General features: G+C 46.8%; 2 protein-coding genes across 2 annotated transcripts in view; one reads left to right on the top strand and one right to left on the bottom strand.

Moving 5' to 3' along the window:
• Nucleotides 1–20,221, top strand: part of ATRN (attractin) — a 208,776-nt gene that overhangs the window by 31,340 nt on the left and 157,215 nt on the right. The window contains 2 exon segments of the mRNA XM_070949103.1: nt 16,635–16,718; nt 18,008–18,121. Of these exon segments, the coding sequence (XP_070805204.1) occupies nt 16,635–16,718; nt 18,008–18,121 (198 nt within the window).
• On the bottom strand, nt 15,536–16,055 carry LOC139320495 (mucin-7-like). The gene is made up of 2 exons (XM_070948839.1): nt 15,640–16,055; nt 15,536–15,590 (listed from the first exon to the last, which is right to left on the bottom strand). Exons 1-2 carry the CDS (start codon nt 16,053–16,055, stop codon nt 15,536–15,538), a joined length of 471 nt encoding a protein of 156 aa, XP_070804940.1.

Below are 20,221 nucleotides of genomic sequence, written 5' to 3' on the forward strand. Positions count from 1 at the left end.
CGTAAATTGCTTCCCCCCCCCCCAGTGCTGTCGTAACCTGGAACGGATGTTAAATGAACGGCTTGCAAGTCGAGGACCAGCCATGCAAACAATGCCCAGGACTAAATACAGGTAGTCCTCGACTTACGACCGTTCACTTAGTGACCACCCAAAGTTACAACAGCACTGAAAAAAAGTGATGCTGCAACGGTCGTCAGTGTAAAAAACGGTCGTAAATCCCTTTCTTCAATGCCCTTGTAAATTTGAATTTCAATGCCCTTGAATTTCAATGCCCTTGTAAACCGTCACTAAACGGTTATAAGTCAAGGACTATTTGTATTCTGCCAGAGTAACACCGCCTTTTCCCTCAAGTGATCATTTCCCGGCAGGGATTCCTTACAGACCTTGAAGCCAAAGCAGAAAACGATTTTGTCCTCTGTTAGCAACCTTAATAAAGATTTCTAATGAAAACCGACAGCAAATCTGAAAGGAGAATTCCTTCCCAATTAGATTAGATTAAAGAGAATGGTTTGTTACAGGGCCGTAACTTCAGCATAATGGCTTCCTGCCCTCATTTCCAGTGGTTTTTAAAAGTGTCTGGGAAAATTGAAGAAAATCAGGGAAGGAAGGAATTAGTCTGGGGATCGTTTGGCATTTGACGGGTCTTTTTTGCAGGACCAAGAGGTAAAAACTCTCTTTCATCTGAATTAAACCGTCTTTCACTTGAATTAAACCGTCTTTCATCTGAATTCCTCCTCTGTTGTGCTTTTGATGGGGAATTTGAGCAAACAGCCTGAAGGTTGGTGCAGAATTTTAAAAGTTAGGAGACTGAATACTTGAATATAGGTAGTCCTCGACTTACAACGGTTCATTTAGTGACCGTTCAAAGTTACAACGGCACTGGAAAAGGCGACTTAACGACCATTTTTCACACACATGATTATTGCAGCCTCCCCCATGGTCACGTGATTTACATTCGAATGCTTAACAACTGATTCATACGTATGACGGTCGCAGTGTCCCGGGTGTGTGCGTCACATGATCCCCTTTTGCGGCCTCCTTACCAGCAAAGTCAACGGGGAAAGGCAGACTCACTTTAACGACCGCTTTACTAACTTAACAACTTGCCGTGATTCACTTAACAGCCGTGGCAACAAAAGTCGTAAAATGGGACAAAACTCACTTAACAAATGTCTCACTTAGCAACAGAGATTCTGGGCGCGATTGTGTTTGTAAGTCGAGGACTACCTTGGCCAAGTGTGAAGGAATTTGTCTCCGGTACAGAACTACTCCATGTAGGCTGTTCTAAATTTCTGTGTTTTTTAGATTTTGAGAGGTTCGGATGATTTTCCAGCCTGAGTTTGGCAATAAACAAAGTTAAAGAAAGGGACGGGAAAAGCTGGACTTGTCATTGAGAGAAAATCATCGTCTTGGTAGTACAGTGGTTTAGTGCACCCTGTTATTAACACAGCTGCCTGCAATTTCTGCTGGTTCGAATCTCTCCAAGGCTCAAGGTTGACTCAGCCTTCCATCCTTTCTAAGGTAGGTTAAATGAGGACCCAGTTTGTGGGGGCAATAAGCTGACTTTGTATAAATATACAAAAGGATGAAGGCTATTGCTTAACGCATTGTAAGCCGCCCTGAGTCTCCGGGCGGCATATAAATCAAATTTAAAAAAATAAAAATTAAAATTAAAATTAAAAAAAAAATTGTCTTGAAGTGCCCTTGGTGCTGTCTGAACTTGGTTCTTTCCTTGCAGAGACGTTTCATCACCCAACTAGGTAACATCATCAGTGCTAGAAGGGATTAGCGTTTGGTCTCAGGTTTGTAAGGGTGTGGGGAGGAAGAGGAAGGCGAGGGGGAGAAGGATGATGATGACGACGACTGTGGGGTCCTTGGTGCTCTCTGAGCTTGGTGGTTTCCTTGCAGACGTTTTATTACCCAACTAGGGAACAACATCAGTGCTAGAAGGGAGTAGGGCTTGGTCTCTTTTCATTTACAAGAGGCTTTCCCCGTCCGTGTTGGTGGGAATGGTCTTGGGGATTCTTTGGTTGGGCTGTTTAATGTCAGCTTGTCTGGCAGCTCCTTGATTGGGATATTATTTACATCTAGATCGTTGGTCTGATGTTAATCTTGGAGTTAATCTATGCTCATTGGATGCTGATTGGGCGTTTTGTCTTTTTTGTTCCCTTTTTGGCTTGTTAATTGTCTCTCTTGCACAGTCTGTAGACCTTGTTTACATCTATTGTGTCTACTGATGGCTGATTTCTGGATATTATAATTATAATCATCTTAAAAAGCCCTGATTTTCTAGAATGCAGCTTTTCCATCCATTCTTTCCTCCCCCAGCTGCTTTTTAAAGACTTTTAAGTCTGGCTTTTGTTCTTTTTTCTGGGCACACAGGGGCAGATTTTCACAAGCAGCCCTGGGCTGCAGCTCTTTCTCATTTTTATTTGGCTAAGAAAGCTTCAGAAACCGAGAGGCCTATTTGGGAATCAGGACGAGATTTAAGTGCCCTTTTTGGCAGAAACTGCTCGGAGGGCTGAATCTTTCTTGCTTTTAAGACTGAAATCTCCTAGCAAAAGTAGTGTGTTTGATAATTTTTTTTCATTCCGGTTCTGATCTGAATTCAGTTCTGGTTTCTACTAAATTAATTTTGCACACCTGGACTGGAAAACGGAAGATGGCACTAAATAAATGTAGTAGACCTTTCACTGGAGGGAGCTTTCCAGCTGTGCTGGATCACAGTTCCCACACACCAGATATTAGGAATGATGGGACTTGTGTTCCAGATGTTAGGAACAATGGGAGCTGTGTTCCAGATGTTGGGGCCAGTGGAAGTTGCAGTCCAGACAACAGGGATGGTGAGAGTTAGATTCCAGATGCCAGGAACGATGGGAGCCACATTCCAGATGTCACGGCTGTTGAAAGTTGTGTTCCAGATGTCAAGAACGATGGGAGCCACATTCCAGATGTCACGGCTGTTGAAAGTTGTGTTCCAGATGTCAGGAACAATGCGAGCAGCATTCCAGATGTGTCAGGGCTGCTGAAGGTTGTGGTCCAGATGTCAGGAATGATGAAAGTTGTTCCAGATGTCAGGAACAACCCGAGCCACATTTTAGAAATCGGGGCCGATGAAAGTTGTGTTCTGGATGTTGGGAACGATGGGAGCCACAATCCAGATGGCAGGACAGATGAAAGCTGTGGTCCAGATATTGGGAACGACAGGAGCCACATTCCAGATGTTAAGGCCATTGGGAGTTGTGCTCCAGTTGTTAGGAATGATGGGAGCAGCATTCCAGATCTCTGGGCCAAGAAAAGTAGAGTACCAGATGTTAGAAACGACGGGAGCCACATTCCAGATGTCAGGGCTGATGAAAGTTGTGTTCCAGATATCAGAAACGATGAGAGCCGCATTCCAGATGTCAAGGCCATTGGAAGTTGTGCTCCAGTTGTTATGAACGATGGGAGCCACATTCTAGATGCCAGGGCCGATGAAAGTTGCGGTCCAGATGTCAGGAACAAGGGGGGGGTCACATTCCAGATGTCAGGGATGCTGCAAATAACAGAATCATGTTCCGATAAGCTTCGGGAGAAGAGGAATTGCCCGTGTGGTTCTTGTCCTTGAGTTATTTTCATCACTTTTCAGGGTGAATGTAGTTCTACAGCAGTTAGATTTGCAATAAAGCTGGGATCTATGAAGCACTACCTTTGAATGTAGAAGTAGTCCTTCACTTACGACCAGTCGCTTAGCAAGCGTTTGAACTTACGACAAACCTCCCCAGAACTACTTAGGGCTCAATTTTGGTTCCATCGGCTGCCCCCTACTCTTCCCCCCCCGGTCATGTGATCCCATTTTGGCCACTTGGTCACCGGTCTGTATTTTGCAAGTTCAGATTTGTGGAACGTTTTTCATGACTAGTCGAAATCATCATATTTATAATTGAAAAGCCATGTTTCTAGTCCTCTGGAAGTACTGAACAATTCTGGCTCTTCAGAGACTTAAAAACGGCAATTTCCCAGCTCCCTTCTCTCCCGCAAGCCAAACATCCTGAGCGGCCCCAACCCCTCAAATGTTTTTCAGCGAAGTTCCATCTTTCATACGCTTCTAAATTTAACCTCCCTTCTTGGAATTACAAAGCCGCTTCTTCCCCCTTTTCGACTCAATTGCTTATTGAATGAAAATTCAATTTACTCTTGGTTGCATGTCATAATATTTTGCATGCTGTTTCCACTAAAGGTTTATTATTTCTACAGAATTTATGCCCCGCGAAATAACATAATGAAATCATCTGTTTTGACATAAATAAGTTCAAATTGCTGTTTTATATATGTATCTGTCAAAAGCCTTTCTCCACGGCTGTGGTGATCGGGAACTGATTTATTCCCGGGGGTTTCGGTGTGCGTGAGGCCTGCAAGTGGAATCTTCTGCTTGGCGAAACTCATTCTGCCGTGCGTCACAGTTACTGATGTCTTATCATAGAATCGTAGGGATGGAAGGGCCCTTGGAGGTCTTCTAGTCCAACCCTTGCCCTAGGCAGGGGGTCCTTACTCCATTCCAGACAAATGCTTGTCCAATCTCTTCTTGAAAACCTCCAGTGTTGGAGCATCCATAACTTCTGGTGGCAAGCTGTTCCACTGGTTAATTGTTCTCTCTGTCAGGAAATCCCTCCTCAGTTCTAAGTTGCTTCTCTCCTTCATTAGTTTCCATCCATTGCTTCTTCTCCTGCCTTCAGGTGCTTTGGAGAACAGGTTGACCCCCTCTTCTTTGAGGCAGTCCCTCAAATATTGGTACACAGCTCCCATGTCACAGAGACGATAGCTGTATTAAGAATAACAGAGTTGGAAGGGACCTTAGAGGTCTTCTAGTCCAACCCCCTGCTCAGGCACACCATTTCAGACAAATGGTTGCCCAGTCTCTTCTTAAAAGCCTCCATTGTTGGAGCACCTACAACTTTTGGAGGCAAAATGTTCCACTGGTTAATTGTTCTCACTGTCTCCTTAGTTCTAGGTTGCTTCTCTCCTTGATTAGTTTCCATCCGTTGCTTCTTGTCCTGCAATGTAGAAGAGAAACTCAGGAGAAATTTCCTGATGGTGAGAACAATTAACCAGTGGAACAGCTTGCCACCAGAAGTTGTGGGTGCTTCATCACTGGAGGTTTTAAAGAAGAGACTGGGCAGCCACTTGTCTGGAATGGTATAGACTCTAATACCAGTATTAATTGAATCCTAGCTTCCTCTTTCCTTCCACGATCTCCAGAGTTCCTCCCCCATTGAATCCTAGCTTTCTCCTGCCTTCCATGATCTCCAGAGTTCCTCCCCCATTGAATCCTAGCTTTCTCCTGCCTTCCACGATCTCCAAGGTTCCTCCCCCATCGAATCCTAGCTTTCTCCTGCCTTCCATGATCTCCAGAGTTCCTCCCCCATTGAATCCTAGCTTTCTCCTGCCTTCCACGATCTCCAAGGTTCCTCCCCCATCGAATCCTAGCTTCCTCTTTCCTTCCACAATCTCCAAAGTTCCTCCCCCATCGAATCCTAGCTTTCTCCTGCCTTCCACGATCTCCAGAGTTCCTCCCCCATTGAATCCTAGCTTTCTCCTGCCTTCCATGATCTCCAGAGTTCCTCCCCCATTGAATCCTAGCTTTCTCCTGCCTTCCACATCTCCAAGGTTCCTCCCCCATCGAATCCTAGCTTCCTCTTTCCTTCCACAATCTCCAAAGTTCCTCCCAAATCGAATCCTAGCTTCCTCTTTCCTTCCACAATCTCCAAAGTTCCTCCCCCATCGAATCCTAGCTTCCTCTTTCCTTCCACAATCTCCAAAGTTCCTCCCCCATTGAATCCTAGCTTCCTCTTTCCTTCCACAATCTCCAAAGTTCCTCCCCCATTGAATCCTAGCTTTCTCCTGCCTTCCACGATCTCCAGAGTTCCTCCCCCATTGAATCCTAGCTTTCTCCTGCCTTCCATGATCTCCAGAGTTCCTCCCCCATTGAATCCTAGCTTTCTCCTGCCTTCCACGATCTCCAGAGTTCCTCCCCCATTGAATCCTAGCTTTCTCCTGCCTTCCATGATCTCCAGAGTTCCTCCCCCATTGAATCCTAGCTTTCTCCTGCCTTCCATGATCTCCAGAGTTCCTCCCCCATTGAATCCTAGCTTTCTCCTGCCTTCCACGATCTCCAGAGTTCCTCCCCCATTGAATCCTAGCTTTCTCCTGCCTTCCATGATCTCCAGAGTTCCTCCCCCATTGAATCCTAGCTTTCTCCTGCCTTCCACGATCTCCAAGGTTCCTCCCCCATCGAATCCTAGCTTCCTCTTTCCTTCCACAATCTCCAAAGTTCCTCCCCCATCGAATCCTAGCTTTCTCCTGCCTTCCACGATCTCCAGAGTTCCTCCCCCATTGAATCCTAGCTTTCTCCTGCCTTCCACAATCTCCAAAGTTCCTCCCCCATCGAATCCTAGCTTCCTCTTTCCTTCCACAATCTCCAAGGTTCCTCCAACATCGAATCCTAGCTTCCTCTTTCCTTCCACGATCTCCAAAGTTCCTCCCCCATCGAATCCTAGCTTCCTCTTTCCTTCCATGATCTCCAAAGTTCCTCCCCCATTGAATCCTAGCTTTCTCCTGCCTTCCATGATCTCCAGAGTTCCTCCCCCATTGAATCCTAGCTTTCTCCTGCCTTCCACGATCTCCAAGGTTCCTCCCCCATCGAATCCTAGCTTCCTCTTTCCTTCCACAATCTCCAGAGTTCCTCCCCCATTGAATCCTAGCTTTCTCCTGCCTTCCACGATCTCCAAGGTTCCTCCCCCATCGAATCCTAGCTTCCTCTTTCCTTCCACAATCTCCAAAGTTCCTCCCCCATTGAATCCTAGCTTCCTCTTTCCTTCCACAATCTCCAAAGTTCCTCCCCCATCGAATCCTAGCTTTCTCCTGCCTTCCACGATCTCCAGAGTTCCTCCCCCATTGAATCCTAGCTTTCTCCTGCCTTCCACAATCTCCAAAGTTCCTCCCCCATCGAATCCTAGCTTCCTCTTTCCTTCCACAATCTCCAAGGTTCCTCCAACATCGAATCCTAGCTTCCTCTTTCCTTCCACAATCTCCAAAGTTCCTCCCCCATCGAATCCTAGCTTCCTCTTTCCTTCCATGATCTCCAAAGTTCCTCCCCCATTGAATCCTAGCTTTCTCCTGCCTTCCACGATCTCCAAGGTTCCTCCCCCATCGAATCCTAGCTTCCTCTTTCCTTCCACAATCTCCAAGGTTCCTCCAACATCGAATCCTAGCTTCCTCTTTCCTTCCACGATCTCCAAAGTTCCTCCCCCATTGAATCCTAGCTTTCTCCTGCCTTCCACGATCTCCAAGGTTCCTCCCCCATCGAATCCTAGCTGCCTCCTGCCTTCCAAGGTCTCCAAAGTTTCTCCCCCAATTGAGTGCCTCCTGCCTTCCGTGCCTCCTCAGACCTTTGCAGTTTCTCCCCCCATCGTGTGCTAGCTTTCTCCTGCTTTCCTGCCACGGAGAGGCATCTGCAGAGGGTAGAACCTGCAAAGATCGGGGAAGGCCCTGCCTCCGTGCATGTGCGGCAGAGATTGGAAGACCAGCTGGCCGATGGGAGGTGCGCGCATGTGCGGTGGACCTGGGCTGGGGCGATAACTGGCAGAAAGGGCTCTGCGTGCCACAGGTTCGCCATCAGGGGTATAGAGTCTCCTGCTTGAGCTAGGGGTTGGACTAGAAGATCTCCAAGGTCCCTTCCAACTCTGTCATTCTGTATTCTGTAAAAGCTCAGAGGAGAAGGGGGGGGACATGATAGCAGTCTTCCAATATTTGAGGGGCTGCCACAAAGAAGAGGGGGTCAACCTATTCTCCAAAGCCCCAGAAGGCAGGAGGAGAAGCAACGGATGGAAACGAATGAATAGCTTGTAAGTAGAGGACCACCTCTTGTTATGTGGTATCACACATTACTCTCGCATCGCTTAATGCCAGCAATCCCGACCCCAATTGCGTTTATAACCCAAGAACTACCTGCATTAAATAAACTGAACAGAATCCGTGACTGATCTTGGAGACATACTTTAATCGTGCTTACATTGCGTATTTCCGTTAATTATATTGAAACAAGCTTAGAGAGTAGTGTAAGATGACACCGTGTGATGCCAAGTGCATTCATTCCTTAATGCGGCTGTTGCGTTAGGAGGCACTTGGTGCTTTCTTGCTTATAACGTGCAATAATAATTGCAATAAACTCTGGGAATGGAACGACGCTTGCATGGAGAGGTAGAAAGGCTGAGAGCCTGCAGTCTGTCAAGTCCCATCTGCGTGGCCCTGCAACCAGTGGTGAAATCTAAAATTTGTTACTACCGGTTCTGTGGGCGTGGCTTGGTGTGGGGGTGGGGGTAATGTGACTGGGTAGGCGTGGCCATTTTTTAAAAAACTTTTAAAACCATTTTTTCTACAACCTCTTCGGCGAAAGCATTTTTGTAAAAAAAAAAAATGCTTTCAAAAGGCTCTGGCGATCCCAGCTGAGTTGCCTGATCGCCAGAGGCTTTTTTTTTCTTTTAAATGCCTCTGCCGATCAGGCAACTCAGCTTGGATCGTCAGAGGCATTTAAAAGAAAAAAAGCCTCTGATGATTGCGCGGCTCAGCTGGGCATGGGGGGGGCCCAGGGATTTTTGCTACCGGTTCTCTGAACCACCCGCCTCCATCGCTACCCGGTTCGGACGATCCGGAGCATTTCACCCCTGCCCGCAACCCAGAACTTCCTCGTCTCCCAGTTCTCTCTCATCCTGATGGGAAATTTTGATTATTTCTTCAAATAAGCTTCTTGTAACTTAGCACGGATAGTGCTTGACTATCATTGGTTTCGTGATGGTTCGAAGTTACGACGGCACCGAAAAATGTGACTTAGGATCTGTTTGGACACTTACGACCCTTCGGCGTCCCCACTTTTCACGTTTCACATATTGTTGTCGCCGGTTCGCCGGCCTTCCACACGCTCGCTAGACACGTGTCTTCCGGGCATGTGCTTTGCTCGCGCATGCGCTTTCTGCGCATGCAACAGGCCTCGGAAACGTGGCTAAATAGGATGGCATTACGTCTGGGCGAATGGGCAGGCCCACCCACAGTCGCCGCTACCCGGTTTTCCCGAACCGGTCCGAACCAACTCAATACCACCTCTGGTCCCCATGATCATGTGATCAAAATTCACTCCTCCTAGGCAACTGACTTGTATTTATGACGGTCACAGTGTCCCGAGGTCACGGGATACCCCTTTTGCGACCCCTTCTGACAAGCAAAGTCCACGGGGAAGACCGATTCGCTTAACAGCTGTGTTGCTAACTTAACGACAACAGTGGTTTACTTAACAACCATGGCACGCAAGCTCGTAAAACGTGCAAAACTCTCTTTAACAACTGTCTCGCTTAGCAACAGAAACATGGGGCTCCATTGTGGTCGTAAGACGAGGACTGGCTTTACGTCCGTATGCTTTAATGGCGCAAAGTAAATATGCCGAATAGCCACGTTGAAGTTGAATGTTTATTTTACCCCGTGTTTGCGTTTCCCGAGACTGAATTAGCTGAAAAGCTTAAGATGGGGAGATATTTTATGTCGGAAAGTCCTGGGTTTTACGAACCGTTTGTAATAATGTCAACACAACTTGGAGCTGCAGGAGTTGTGAGGTTTTTAGTGGCAATCGGACGCCCTTCGTTTCTTCCAATTGCCGAGTGAAATTCCTTGAATGAAAATTAACGATTGGGAGTTTTCTCTGCTGCCTCTGAAGGAAAAACAGCAGGGATTCTATAGAGAGAAAGGCCTTGGCATCTTTTTTTTAGAGGCAACAGTCAACATCACGTACAGGTAGTCCTCGACTTGCAACAGTTCGTTTAGCGACAGTTCAGAGTTACGACGGCACTGCAAAGAGGGATCTATGATTGTTTTTCACACTTGTGAGTGTTGCAGCATCTCCATGGTCACATGATCAATCCACAGTTGTCCTCCTACCTGCCTCGTCTCTTCTCCTCCTCCTCCTCCCTCTCATCGTCCTCCTCTTTTCTTCAAACCCCCCATTCCCTTGTAGCATTGATGATGTTACCTAGTTCGGTAATGAAATGTCTGCAAGAAAACAGCCAAGCACCAGGGAACACCACCACCACCTCCTCCTCCTCCTCCTCCTCCTCCTCACAAATTCCACTCCTTTCTAGCCCTGATGATGTCCCCTAGTTGGGTCATGAAACGTCTCTCAAGAAACCAACCAAGCTCAGAGAGCACTAAGGACCCACAGTCCTCCTCCTCCTCCTCCTCCTCCTCCTCCTCCTCCTCCTCCTCCTCCTCCTCCTCCTCCTCCTCCTCCTCCTCCTCCTCCTCCTCCTCACAAATTCCACTCCTTTCTAGCCCTGATGATGTCCCCTAGTTGGGACATGAAACGTCTCTCAAGAAACCAACCAAGCTCAGAGAGCACTAAGGACCCACAGTCGTCGTCCTCCTCCTCCTCCTCCTCCTCCTCCTCCTCCTCCTCCTCCTCCTCCTCCTCCTCCCAAATTCCACTCCTTTCTAGCACTGATGATGTCCCCTAGTTGGGTCATGAAACGTCTCTCAAGAAACCAACCAAGCTCAGAGAGCGCTAAGGACCCCACAGTTCCCCCCTCTTCCTCCTCCTCCTCCTTTCCGCAAGCCCCACTGCCTTGTAGCACTGATGCTGTTACTTAGTTTGGTAATGAAACATCTGCAAGAAAACGACCAAGCTCAGAGAGCACAAACGACTCCTCGGGCTGCTCTGTATTTTGCAATAAATGCGAGCATCAGCCTGGAACGAGATTTCCCCCCCGATTCAGAAAAAGATAAAAGGTTGACCTGAAGGAGTTCATTAATTTAGCTTAGGCTGATTTCTTTTCCTCCCTTCCCTCCTCCTCCCTGTCTCTTCACTACACAAAACACTAGACAAGGAGCTCTCTTGTAGTCGCTTGAAACGTTTTGGTAGAGGGCAGCCCAGTCTCGGAAAAGTTGCAGCAATCTCCCGTGCCAAATTAACTCTCAGTCAATTGGCTTTTTCTGGGTTTTTTTTGTGCCAGACAGAAATGAGTTGTTCATGCCGGCCAGTCTTGTTGAGGAGCAACCCCTTATAACGATGTTTGAAAGTTGTTTTATCTTTGCCCCTGTTGAGTTGCTTCAAGGACACGCCATAGCTCTCCTCTCCTGGTTTTGTGATACGCACAAAATCTCTTGCTCATTTGCAGTCTTGCACAGCACAGTCTGTCTCCCTTCTAGCACTGATGACGTTACCTAGTCTGGTAATGAAATGTTTGCAAGAAAACCATCAAGCTCAGAGAGTACCAAGGACCACACTACTCCTCCTCTTCCTCCTCCTCCCCCAATCTCCACATCCTTCTAGCACTGACGATGTTACCTTGTTGGGTCATGAAATGTCTGCAAGAAAAACACCAAGCTCAGAGAGCACCAAGGACCCCACAGTCCTCCTCCTCCTCCTCCTCCTTCTCCTTCTCCTCTTTTCCTTCTCCTCCTCCTCCTCTCTGCACACCTACTCCCTTCTAGCACTGGTGATGTTCCCTAGTTGGGTCAAGAAACGTCTGCAGGAAAACCACATTTACATTAGAGAGCACCAAGGACCCCACATAATTCCTCCTCCTCCGCCCCCTCCCCCTCCTCCTCCTCCTCCTCCTCCTCCTCCTCCTCAAAGCCCACTACCTTCTAGCAATGATGATATTATCTAGTTGGCTCATGAAACATCTTCAGAAAAACTACAGTTTACACTAGAGAGCACCAAGAACCCCAGGATTATTCCTCCTCCTCCTCCTCCTCCTCCTCCTCCTCCTCCTCCTCCTCCTCCTCCTCCTCCTCCTCCCACAATCCCCACTCCCTTCTAGCACTGATCATGTTACCTAGCTGGGTGATGAAACGTCTGCAAGGAAAGCACCAAGCTCAGCACCAAGGACCCCCTGATGAGTTAATTCATCCAAGAGAAGACCGCTGGCCCCTTCCTCCTGGCTGAGAAGCAGCTCGGGATGTGAGCTCCATTCAAGGATTGATTCCCACCAGCCATTTATTTTTTTTTAAAAAAAGAAATGCGATGCATCTCGCACTAGCCACTGAACATCACTCTCTCAGTGCCCTTGGGAGGAGATTCATCGCTGAAAAGACCCTGCCCCAACCTGGCTGCCGTGTGTGTGTGTGTGTGTGTGTGTGTGTGTGTCTTTGTGTAAGAATCAAATTGAGGGCAGCCACTGTTAAAGCAACACAAAGGTGTGACGAGATTTACTCGCGCTGGATGGCTTACAAGAGTCTTATTTACCCTTGATTGTCTGAACGGGTGAAATATGCTCAGGAGCTGAATGTGTCTCTGCACCAGCCGGTTGTCTCCTTCGGGGCCGAAGCTCTTCTGTTGTGTTATTTCTCTTGTGTGAACAACAGCAATCGCTCTGGCTCCAAAGCAGCTCTTAACGATTCCTGGGTAACGTGGCTTGAGAGCCAAGCCCGTACCTTTTCTTGTACAGACAAGGTTTGTTTGAGCTTTCAAAGTCTGTTTGTTTGCCGTCCATCACCGGCAGGGCACCGGCTGAATGGATGATCCTTGTGCGCCCTTAAAACGCATTTTAATTCGAAGAGGGGCACTGTCTCTCCAGAAAAAGTCAGGCCTTCAGATGACGTGAGATGAAATGAAGCCTCGGGATCAGGGGTGAAATCCAAAGTTTTCCCCGACCGGTTCTGTGGGCGTGGCTTGGTGGGCATGGCAGGGGAAGGATACTGCAAAATCTCCATTCCCATCCCACTCCAGGGGAAGGATATTGCGAAATCCCCATTCCCTCCCCACTCTGGGGCCAGCCAGAGGTGGTATTTGCCGGTTTTCTGAACTGCTCAAAATTTCCGCTACCAGTTCAGCAGAATCTGTCAGAACCTGCTGGATTTCACCCCTGCTCGGGATCTGTACAGGTGGTCCTCGACTTACGACCACAATGGAGCCCAACCTGTCTGTTGGTGAGACCTTTGTGACGTGAGTTTTGCCCCCACGCGACGGCCTTCCTTGCCTCGGTTGTTAAGTGAATCAATGCATTTGATGAGTTTAGTCACCCGGTGTTGTTAAGTGAATCCATTGGCTTTGCTTGCCAGAAGGTCACAAAAAGGGATCAATGTGACCCTGGGACACTGCGACCGTCATTAATACGAGTCAGTTGCCGGGTGTCTGAATTTGGATCACGTGACCGCAGGGGATGCTGCAACAGTCGTAGGTGTGAAAAACGGTCCTAAGTCATTTTTTTGCAGCACTGTTGTAACTTTGAATGGTCACTAAGTGAACGGTCGTAAGTCGAGGACTACCTGTATTTAGTCCTGTGCATTGTTTGCATGGCTGGTCCTCGACTTGCAGCCGTCTGTTTAACGACCGTTCCAGGTTACAACAGCACTGGGGGGAAAAGTGACTTTTACGACTGGTCCTCACACTTAACAGCTACAGGCAGTCCTCTACTTAAAACAGTTCATTTAGTGACCAATCAAAGTTAAAATGGCACGGAAAAAAAGCGTTTTTCACACTCTGATGACCGTGGCAGCATCCTCGTGGTCACAGGATCAGTGGTGGGTTCCTCCCGGTTCGGTCCGGTTCGGCCGAGCCGGTAGCGGTGACGATATGACATCACCAAACTGGTTCTCCCCCCCGCCCTCCCACCCCCCCACCCCCCCACATTATTCTTATCTTTTATTTGGCCCCACCCCCAATCTATTGCTGCCTCCTGATCCCAGCTGATGACTAGAGGGAAAAAAACTGTTTAAACTCTTGCCGCGGGGCTTCCAAGGGCCGCCCTACAGCTGATCAGTGTTAAAAGCAAACAAATGAGTCGGGGTCGTAAGTGCGAGGACTGGTCGTAAGTGCGAGGACCTTCCAGAAATGACTCTGACCAGCTAGCCACGCCCACCTAGTCACATGACCTCCAAGCCACACCCACAAAATAAACCACGCCCCACAGAACCGGTAGTAAAAAAATTTAGAACCCACCCCTGCACAGGATCAAAATTCGGACACTTGGCGACTGACAGTCGCCGTGTCCTGGGATCACGTGATTTTTACTTTTACGACCTTCCGAGAAGCAAAATCAATTCATTTAACAACCAAGTTATTAACTGCAGTGATTAGCTCGGGGGTGTCAAACTCAAGGCCCAGGGGCCGCCCTGGAAATAGCGAAGGACTGGACCGCGGTGCTTCTGCCGGCGGGAAAACGGGCTCCCGAGCTCCATTTTTGGCTGCCACAGCCTCCTGCAACCCTCTGCCAATAAAAACAGAACTCGCACGCGGCCCTCCCAAGCTCCATTTTCACTGGCAGAGGGTTGCAGGAGGCGGTGGTAGCTGAAAATTTTTTTTCCCTCTAGTCATCAGCTGGGACTCAGGAGGCAGCAAGAGATTGGGGGTGGGACCAAATAAAAGGTAAGAATAACGTGGGGGGGGTGGGAGGGCGGGGGGGAGAACCAGTTCGGTGACATCATATCGTCACTGCTACCGGCTCGGCCGAACCGGACCAAACCGGGAGGAACCCACCACTGCTCTGTCCGTGGCTGTTTGGTGTTTCTCGTTTTCAGCTTTCTTTTCTTTTTTTTTACTCTTCAGATGTTTTCAGTGTCATTAAGTGCTCAATGACGCTTAATGACGTTTAAGTGCTGTTTATTAAGTGCACATTCCACTGTTGACTCGCCTCGTCTTCCTTTTCCCCGATTTGGGGACGGCACAAGGCTGTGAAGTCTAATGACCCCATATCAAGACTTCCACAAGCTTTCCCAGGGCCAGAACCAAAGTGTTACCTGGTCTGTGATCTCCTAGAGGTGTGAAGTCCACACATCCTAAAGTTGCTAAGGTTGAGAAATATTGCTGGTATGATAAAAACTTTTTCAAGCTGAAAATACCCGTATTTTTCGGATTATAAAATGCACCGGAGTATAAAATGCATCAAGATTTCGAAGACGAAAACAAAACAAAAAAAAATACTGTAGTTTTTGCCCTCCTCTTTAGTTCTCACTGAACTAGGGCTGCATAAAAATCTTGGTTTATGTAGGAAGAACCTGGCTAAAGAGAAATACACATAAAGGCCTACAAAAAGAAAAGAAAACAAATACTGTACCTTTACAGGGAAGATACATGGGATGAGGGTGTGGCTAACTGATGAGGACTAATAAGTCCGAAATAGATCTATCTTAGTCTCCTTAGTCTCCCAATGGGCAGCAGAGTGCTTGCTGGCTGCCTGAAAAAAGCCTAGAAACTAGTGGATTGTAATTTCACTGAACTAGAGCTGCATAAAAATCTTGGTTTACGTAGGAAGAACCTGGCTAAAGAGAAATACACATAAAGGCCTATGAAAAGAAAAGAAAACATCTATCTATCTATCTATCTATCTATCTATCTATCTATCTATCTATCTATCTATGTAGGTCTTTGGTTATTCGGGTTTTCTCCCGCGTAAAATTAGAAGTGTCTTGGCGACGTTTCGACGAAGTCTCATTTGTCATCTTTAGGCTGGTGTTTTCGGCTTCGTGCTTCTAGGAGCAATGTGTGATCGCAGCTGTTTCTTCCTTTTAACTGCTAGTGGGGGTGTGAACTGATTGGGTGGGAGCTTGGCTGTGTTCTGATTGGGTGGAGGTGTGTTCTGTTTGGCTGGGGGGTTGGCTGTGCTCTGATTGGCTGGGGGGTTGGCTGTGCTCTGATTGGCTGGGTGTGTGTTCTGTTTGGGTGGGGGCTTGGTTGTGCTCGGGTTAGTCTGAGTTGCAGGGGGATTTGAGCTGGTGAGCTGCGTTGCTGTTGTTTGGCTTCGCGTTCGTGGTCGTGCCACATCTTCATGGTGGGTGTCAGTCTGCTTCATGTATGGATTGGAAGGGTTTAAAGTGGTTAATGATGCAGCTGCGGTGTGGCTTCTAGTCCGTGGTCGTATCTCATCATCGGTGTGGGTTTGAGTCTGCTTTCCGCGTGAATGTGTGTTGGTGACATCCTGTGTGGCCCTCGTGAGTGTGGATCTGGTGTCATTCCTCGTGTTAGGGACTTGTTTGTCAATAAGAGCGGGTTTCCAAATGGCTGGTAGGCGGGAGGTATCATCTCGTTTATTCATGCTGTGTGGGCGTTTTTCTATCTCGATGGCTTCTCTGATTATTCTGTTGTTAAAGTGTTCAGTTTTGGCGATAGTTCTGGTCTTTTTAAAGTCAATTTCATGTCCTGTGGCTTTAAGGTGTTGGACCAGGGAAAAAGTTGGTTCCTCTTTTCTGACTGAGTTCCACGAACGCGAAGCCAAACAACAGCACTTCCAATTTTACGTGGGAGAAAACCCGAATAACCAAAGACCTACATACAAACACCCGCGAAAACCTCAGAAAACATATAGATAGATAGATAGATAGATAGATAGATAGATAGATAGATAGATAGATAGATATATTGTAAGTGACACATCTAAGGAGTTCCTTGGCAGCAGAAATGTTACTGCTACAATAATTGCTGTAATAATTGATAATTGCTCTTATATGCAATTACAATATAATAGTACAAAACCATACAATACTGCATCCAATTCTAGCCACAGCAATAGAAAAAATAGATGTTGAGAGTTTGGAAAGAGTGCAGAGAAGAGCAGCAAGGATGATAAATTATAAGTCATTAATGGAGTGTTACATGTTTAGTTTTCTTTTCACAGGCTTACTGGACCTTCAGGATACGTAACGGACGGGCCGGGAAATTATAAATACAAAACAAAATGCACATGGCTCATAGAAGGAAAGTGAGTACCACATATTGTTATCTTCATGGAATTGGATTGTCCAGAATTTTACTGTGCGTATAATGACATCCCTGTTCAATTGATTTACATTTTTTTTCCTCCTCTTTATGTAGTGTTTCTCAAGCTTGGCCACTTTAAGACGAGTGGACTTCCAGTCCCAGAATTCCTTAGTCAGAATGGCTGGCTAGCTGGGGAATTCTGGGAGTTGAAGTCCAGAAGTCTTAAAGTTCCCAAGTTTGGAAACCCCTGCAATAAAAGAACATTTCTACCTACAAGTAGAATATATTGTGAAGGAAGATCTGGTTACCAAGTTGAAAAACTAACTCTTTTGTGTTTAAAGGATTTGAAAAAGTATAATTATTATTATTTTTTAAAATTTGATTTATATGCCGCCCTTCTCTGGAGACTCAGGGCGGTTTACAGTGCATTAAGCAATAGCCTTCATCCTTTTGTATATTTTATACAAAGTCAGCTTATTGCCCCCACAATCTGGGTCCTCATTTTACCTACCTTAGAAAGGATGGAAGGCTGAGTCAACCTTGAGCCTGGCAAGATTCGAACTTATTTTAATTGCAGACAGCTGGTATTAAATTACAGTGCTTCTGTCTGCAGAGCTATCCAGGCTATTTAATTTTGAGTAAAATAGATGATGATGTCTAGAAAAATTAACAAGTATAAGTGGAAATACATACAGATAGTCCTTGACTTAGAATCGAATAGAATGACAGAGTTGGAAGGGACCTTGGAGGTCTTCTTGTCTAGCTCCCTCCTCGGGCAGGAAACCCTCTACCCTTTCAGACAAGTGACTGTCCAGTCTCTTCTTAAAAATCCCCAGGGATGAAGCACCCACAACTTCTGGTGGCAAGCTGTTCCACTGGTTAAGTGTCCTCTTGGTCAAGAAATTTATTCTGAGTTCTAAGTTGCTTCACTTTTTTTTTCAATCCCATTGTAACTTCAAACGGCCACTAAATGAACTGTTGTAAGTAGAGGACCACCCAAAGTCAGGGAGTAGCCGGAGATACACTTCAAATAGCCTTGAAGAAATCTCCTTCAGTCAACTCCAATTCGCTGGTGAATTTGGCCTGACCACTTTAGCCCTAACTCCGGATTATGGATCACACACCAGAACAATGGACTCCATTTGCAACCGTAAATAAAAATTGCAAACATTTTAATCTCTTCACAAGTCCTTGCATGCGACGTGCTATGCAAATTGAAAAGTGTGCAGGTGCTTTTCCTTTTCTTTGTTTGTTTTGGAAAGGCTGTTTAACGCATTTCTTTCTTTTTAGGCCCAACACGGTCTTGAGGCTTCGCTTTAATCACTTTGCAACCGAATGCAGCTGGGATCACCTCTACGTCTACGACGGAGACTCCATCTATGCTCCATTACTGGCCGCTTTTAGGTAAGAACCGGTGGAAAAACGGGAATTCGTATCGTGCACTTGGAAGGTCAGTGTTGTTGTGACTTAGGCCCAAGTAGTTATTACCAGACACAATCTGTCCTAAACAAACATATTTTATTAGAACGGCTGAGAATTACGTTCATTCCCAGCTGAGTCCCAATTAGTAGCAAAACAAGTCCTTCGGAAGAAATCCTTCAGGATAATCACCAACCTTTATCTTCTTCGACACCCTGCCAAAGGCCTTACTTGGCAAAGCCCCACGAAGTTCAGAAACTAACGAGATGCTGACTGGAAACAGAGTTAGCAACGTTGCTTTCCTGCAAAAGGCCCCAAGTGCCTTTGTTTCTCTTTTAAGCCTTATGGGAGGAGCCAATCATCTCCTAGCCTTACTCCCGAGTCGCCCCTTTTGCTTCAGCTGCTCTTGTCTTCTGGCAGCTCTGCGCATGTGTGCACTAGGAAACAGGCTCCTCCTGTTCCTTTGCCTCTCTGCTATCCACCTCTGGAGGCTCCGGAGTCCGCGCATCGCTCCCAGATGGCCCTGGCCCCATCTCTGCCTCCGATGCAGAGCCCTCGTCCGGGCCTTCCCCAGACTCTAGGACTGGCCCATTATCCACCCCAGCCTCCTCACTGTCCGACTCCGCTGCCAGCTCTGCAGGCTGCTGGCGAACCACAACAAGCGTTTCCTTTATGATATTTAAGGAAGCGGATGTTTACCGATTCATTGTTAAGACGCTGTCCGCTTTGTGTCCACCGGAGTGAGCTGTCAGAGGGGCCTTTTCATCTTTGAAGGCTCTGGGGGTTTATCCTAGTTGGAGACCAGGCATTGCCATGGGAACCACAAGAAAGACGGACTGTGGTTATTTTATTGTTATCCGCTGTTGTGTTGTTGTTTTTTTTTAATTTGGTTTGTATTTCTGTACTTTTCATCCTCTCCGAGGAACCCCGAGTGATCTGCAGGAAAACAGACACGGAGAGAAAAAGGGCCTTAAAATGAAAGCATCACAACAGCCACAGTGGGGCCCAAAAGCAAAACAAAACCAAAAAATAAAACTGAGATGCAAAAGGCAGCATTAAAAAAAAAAAAAAAGGATCTGATTCTGGAATTTTTATTGTCCTACCTGTGTACAGTAAGCGGAATTTGCACTTTAGTTAGAATAGCTCTAATAAACCACAAGTAGGTTCGTGAGGTGTGTTTAATCTTAACTTGGCATGAAGAAAGGACAACTGAAAGAAATGAGAAAAGGAAAGGAAAGAAAAAAGAAAAGAGGGAGGGAGGAAGAGAGAGAGGAAGGGAGGAAGGAAGGAAGGAAAGGAAGGAAGGAAAGAAGGAAAAAGGGAAGGGAAGAAAGGAAGAAAAAGGAAGGGAGAGAGGAAGGAAGGAAAGGAAAGTAGGAGGGAGGAAGGAGGGAACCATCTATCTGAAATGATATAGGATCTCCTGCCCAAGCGGGGGGTTGGACTAGATGACCTCCAAGGTCCCTTCCAACTCTAATAATTCTACGTTCTGTGTTAATTTTGTGTTTTAAGGGGCACATTAAGTGCCTGGATGTGGTTTATTGGTTCAGTAATATAGATAGTCCCTCAAGTTATGAACATAGTGGAACCCAACATTGCTGTTGCTAAGCGAGACAGTTGTTAAGGGAGTTTTGCCCCACTTTCTTTCTTGCCACACTTGTTAAATGAATCACTGCGGTTGTTAAACTAGTAACACCGTTGTTAAGTGAATCTTTGCCTGTCACAAAAGGGGATCACGTGACCCCGGGACACAGCAACCGTCATAAATATGAGTCAGTTGCCAAGAAGGTCTGAATTTTGACCACAGAACCGTGGGGATTCTGCAAAGGTCCTAAAGTGGGAACATCGGTCATAATAAGCCCGTTTTTTTCAGTTGCAACTTCGAATGGTCCCTAAATGAATGCTTGCAAGCCAAGGACAGCCTGTCTGCCTGCTATGAGTGAAATGGACATTCCTTTTCCGATGCTAGCCAAAGTTCCAAAACTTCCAACCCTGGAAGTTTTTAAGAACAGGTTGGATAAGCATTTGTCTGAAGTGGTGGAGGGTTTCCTGCCTGGGCAGGAAGACCTCCAAGGTCCCTTCCGA

The sequence above is a fragment of the Pituophis catenifer genome, unplaced genomic scaffold (assembly GCF_029215685.1).
Source record: "Pituophis catenifer annectens isolate HBS135680 unplaced genomic scaffold, rPitCat1.0.hap2 SCAF_8, whole genome shotgun sequence".
NCBI classification, from domain to species: Eukaryota; Metazoa; Chordata; class Lepidosauria; order Squamata; family Colubridae; genus Pituophis; species Pituophis catenifer.